General features: G+C 41.8%; 1 protein-coding gene across 1 annotated transcript in view; it reads right to left on the bottom strand.

Annotated features, from left to right (window-relative positions):
- LOC139747910 (innexin inx2-like) overlaps window positions 1–5,000 on the bottom strand; it is a 29,297-nt gene that overhangs the window by 1,436 nt on the left and 22,861 nt on the right. Inside the window, exons 3-5 of the mRNA XM_071660374.1 lie at window positions 3,871–4,086; window positions 2,631–2,806; window positions 1–828 (exon numbers count right to left, since the gene is read on the bottom strand). The exon at window positions 1–828 is cut by the window's left edge and continues 1,436 nt beyond it. Coding sequence (XP_071516475.1) covers window positions 746–828; window positions 2,631–2,806; window positions 3,871–4,086 — 475 coding nt within the window. The 3' untranslated portion in view covers window positions 1–745. The remainder of the gene's footprint in view (window positions 829–2,630; window positions 2,807–3,870; window positions 4,087–5,000) is intronic.

Here is a 5,000-nt window from a genome sequence, read left to right as displayed (position 1 = left end):
AGTGTGTTACACTCAGTCAAGTTACTGCTAGTGGACTGTGTTACACTCAGTCAGGTTATTGCTGGTGGAGTGTGTTACACACCGTTAAGTTACTGCTAATGGAGCGTGTCACACTCAGTCAGGTACTGCTGGTAGAGTGTGGTATACCGAACCAAAGTATCTGTAGGTGAACTATACTTCAAGTTACGTATGGTAGAGAGCACTATGCTTGATCAAACTTATGTGGTTTAGTTTGCCTGGTGGAGTCTGACAGGGTAATCGAACTTCACGACTGGAGAACAACCATATTGTACAAATGTATAAGACTGAACCAAGTTACTTTAGATAGACTGTGGCAACCTGAAAACAAACTGCTAGTGGGATAGCCGTGACTGGTGCTGGCAGAGCATGGTTGACCCAACTAGAATTCCTTTTGATACAGGCTGTCACCAGACTCTGTCACGTTGACGCTGGCAGGATGCGGAAGACAACAACAGCTGCTGTTCGTAGTGTACCAATACTAATAGCGTCTCGCAAACTCTGCCATGTTCACTGTAAATGTTTAAGATCAGTGTAAGCACCAGTCATGATGCAACAGTCATGGTTACTGCCAGTGAAGGTGACACACTCACCTCTAGGAGGTCATGGTTACTGCAGGTGAAGGTGACACACTCACCTCTACGAGGTCATGGTTACTGCAGGTGAAGGTGACACACACACCTCTAGGAAGTCATGGTTAATGCAAGTGAAGGTGACACATTCACCTCTAGGATATGTGCTCCTTCTCAACCAACGCTGGAGACAGGTCGTGAATGAATTCTTTGTATACAAACGGGTCCATATTCTTAGCTGAAAAAGAAAAAAAGAAAATCACCTACCAAGCACAACACGCTAGATACGGTTTCATCGGCATCATTTTCCTTAAAGAGTCATCAACGCTTTTTAAGTTTTAATCATAAAACGTCTCTGCGGTTTAACTGATAAGCTTCAGGGGCCGTATGCAGAAAATTTCTAAGATTTCTGCTTATTTTCATGCTTAGCTGAGCAAGTGACTTAAGTGCCACACAGAAAAGGACTAAGCAGGATGCTTAGCAAAACTTAAGCATAAGATTTAAAAAGTATGAATTGCAGTTTGGGTCAAAATATTTGTAGTCTGCTGAGCAAATACTTAAGCGTAGGGCAGATTTCAGAAACATGCTTAGCAAAATTCTTAAAATTAAGTAAAATTCTTTGGGGTTAAGCATACTTAAGCATTTTATGAAGTTTTCTGCATACGGCCCCAGATGTTAAACCACATAGAAGACATTCATAACAGACAAGAGAAATACTTTCCTACCAGCTATGTATTGCTGAAATATATTAATGCAAAATCACAGAAGGTGGTGTAAAGGTTTACGTTATGCACCAGCCAAGCCTGCAAGGAATCGAACAGTTTGACACCTGCAGGAACATAACCAGCCGATTCTTTACAAGCTGCACAGAAGAGGATCATATGTCCAGTAAGCAAAGAACCACCCTAGCAGGTGGCAAATAAACTTACAACAGAAACTAAATCTCTGCAGCTGCAAACTGACATAAACAAACTGATGTATGTACTCGGCTAACAGGTGGTAAATGTATTTTGTTACTGATAACTATAAAGCTTCACATATCAGCTGTGATAACGAAAACGAAAGGTACAATATGAATTCTGTTGAACTGCAAAAGGTCAATGAGGAAAAGAATTTGGGTGTAACACTATATTGTGATCTAAACCCTAGCCAGCAGTGCATAAAGGGAGTAAAAAGGGCAAACAAAATTTCTGGAATCATAGGAATGACTTTCGAATCTAAATCACGGGCAATTAATCTCATTCTTGACAACTCATTTGTTCATCCTTATCTTGAACATTGTGTTCAGTTTTAGTCACCCTGCTTGAGGGAAGACAGACAGAATGGAGGTAGTACAAGGGCGAGCTACCAAGATCATTTCCGGGCAGTAAAACACATCTAATGAGAGTCGAATAAACGAATTAGATCTATTAAGCCTAGAAACCAGAAGACTGAGAGATTTTGAAAATCATCAAAGGCTCCGATAATCTCAATCTAACGAGCTACTTAAGGAGAGATTCGACAGATTTCATTCGAGGTAATGGATAAAAACTCGTAGGTAATCATTCTACCTCGAATGAGGAGTATTTTATCTTAAACAGACTTGTTAACTTATGGAATAATTCACCAATTAGAGTAGCTGAAAGCAAAACTATACTTACGTTTAAGCATAGACTTGATCATCATTTTGATCCACAACTGACATTTTTTTGCACTCTCTTAGCTGCACGATAAGTTAACAATTCTCCCTCTTTAGGAATTATGTATATTTTTCTACTCCCACTATAATCATCCATAAATTTCTGTTCTCTTCCACTATCACAAACAGTTGTATCTAATAATATTTAGTCTCATTTTTGCTAACAGACAAGCAGATAGGCACGGAACAGCTGTCCTTCATGTTACACGGATATTCACTCATCAAGCAAGCTCATAAAAACCTAATCAACAGGAAGAGACTAAACCATTCTGCTGTATGGCACTGTACAGTATCTAGCAGCCTCATCCGGGAGGTGATATATAAACCAACCTCCTATATGGTACAGTGGCTAGCAGCCTTACCCAGGAGAAGAAGCATAAACCAGTCTCCTATGTGGCACCTGCGGGATATGGCCTCTATCTTATCCTCAGGGACCAAGCGGGAGCGTCCCATGAGGAGGAGGTGACGGAATCCTGGTGAAAATGTTGCCAGGCGGTACAATAGACCAAAGGCAGACACAGCGGCCACCACGATGAACCTGAATGGGACGAATGTCATCACCAACTTTATCACTAAATGATTCAAACTTAACAATAAGTAACAGAATGTACACAACTTAATGATAAATCTCGTCCTGATTCTTTTGATAAAGTAGTTACAGGAGAGGAGGAACAGGTGGGACAGGGGAAGGAATGGCTTGAAATGGAACAGAAGACAGAAGTGTGTACAGGTGGACAGTCTTGATGCATGTGGATGATATTTCTGGAAACGTGTTTCTGGTGCCTTATTTATAAGCCCCCGGCAGACTCAGGGGTGTGGATATATCTATATTGTATCTATTGTTTTTTTCTAAGATTCGCTAAGAAATTCGCTAAGCTAAGCTAAATGCTACGTTACGTACACGGATGGATGACTGGAGCCTCCCTGAGTGTTCTGAAAGCTTCGAGGGAACCAAGGATGTTCCATGTTTGTACTCTTGACCAGATCTCAGATTTGTCTATAGTTTGTAGCAACGTTCTCCTCAAATCTTTGCCAAATCTTTCCTCTCTCTCTCTCTCTCTCTCTCTCTCTCTCTCTCTCTCTCTCTCTCTCTCTCTCTCTCTCTCTCTCTCTCTCTCTCTCTCTCTCTCTCTCTCTGGTATTATTTGAAAAATTTAGTCAAAACAGTCTCAGCAAGTTCATAAACAATATGCTAGCAACTGATATAATCAAATATAGAGAAATACAGTAAGATAAAATTCATTTGAGTGGCTGAACGATTAGCACGAAGTGTATTCTGAAATGCACTGTTGAAATATAAAACTTTCCTGCAGATATATTACTGGAAACCATTTAACACAGAAAAATAAGTTAGTAGAACCCAAAAGAATTTGCACTTAAAGAAGAAATCAAAGAATTCAAATTTCAGTTCCAAAATGACTGGCAACAGCTTACTGGTCACATGATATAAACAGTTAACGAAGGTGGAATCAGCTGATGATACTGATCATATGAGCTGATGATGTACGTATTCAACACTATGGTGTAAATTAAAGGCTTCTGGCAAGTCAGGAGAACCAAGAATTTCTATTTCCTGTTCGTGTGCAGCTTCAGGCAGCTCACCAGAACCAGAGGAAGACGAAGATCTTCTCGTTGAGAATGTTGAGCGGCAGCACACAGAGGATGTCGTGCCGCGCAATGGTTCCTGACGCGCCCACCGCATGAAAGGTGCACTTGGCTACCTTAGGGAAGATCTCATCCTTAGGGTCGTGGCCGGAGTCCTGCTGGGCGTCTTCTACCACCCGAGGCCCGTACGTGCTGAACCCATAGCCCAGGAACCTAAAGAAGAATGACAAAACTACCATGATTTTATATTTGAGATTCTGTGATGAGCCATAGTGAATAGCGCTACGTCCTGAGGTGACGTATAGGATGAGTCACCACATCCAGTTAACTGAGAATCTGTGCTCAGTAAGTTTAGTAGTCAGTGATCCTGTGTTGAATAACAGATGAGTCTATACCGCGAGTGAAAAGCACCTTTTGTGAGGCTGTATCATCGTCAGTTGACCCACCAGAATTCGGTCTCGTCAAAGAAATTCTCTCTTCCAAGGAGTCATCCTGTCCCTGACGCTCAGTGGATCACAACCTTGGATCTGCAAGAGCACCTAGAAAAAAGCATCATGAGTAATAAACTAGATCCCTTTTTCCTGTAAGGATACCTGCCATTATATGTAAAGAAAAAAAAGAGGTGTGTTGAAATGGTTTGGACCTATGGAGAGAATGAGAAAGACTGACAAAGAGAATATATGTCAGAGGTGAAAGGAAGAAGGAGGAACGGGAGACCAAACTGGAGGTGGAAGGATGAAGTGAAAAATATTTTGAGCGATCGGGGCTTGAACATACAGAAAGGTGAAAGCCGTGCAAGGAATAGAGTGAGTTGGAACGATGTGGTATACAGGGGTCGACGTGCTGTCAATGGACTGAACCAGGGGATGTGAAGGGTCTGGGGTAGAACATGGAAAAGTCTGTGGGGACTGGATATGGATAAGGAGCTGTGGTTTCGGTGTATTACACATGAAAGCAAGAGACTGTGTGAACGAACGTGGCCTTTTTGTCTGTATTCCTGGCGCTACCTCGCAGAAGCAGGAGATAGCGAAGCTGTTTTCCTGTGGGGCGGGAGAGCGACAGGAATGAAAAAAGGCATGCAAGTATGAATATGTACATGTGTATGTATGTATATGTGCGTATGTGGG

This window comes from Panulirus ornatus, chromosome 71, assembly GCF_036320965.1.
Source record: "Panulirus ornatus isolate Po-2019 chromosome 71, ASM3632096v1, whole genome shotgun sequence".
Classification (NCBI taxonomy): Eukaryota; Metazoa; Arthropoda; class Malacostraca; order Decapoda; family Palinuridae; genus Panulirus; species Panulirus ornatus.
This window is presented reverse-complemented; position numbering and strand designations above follow the sequence as displayed.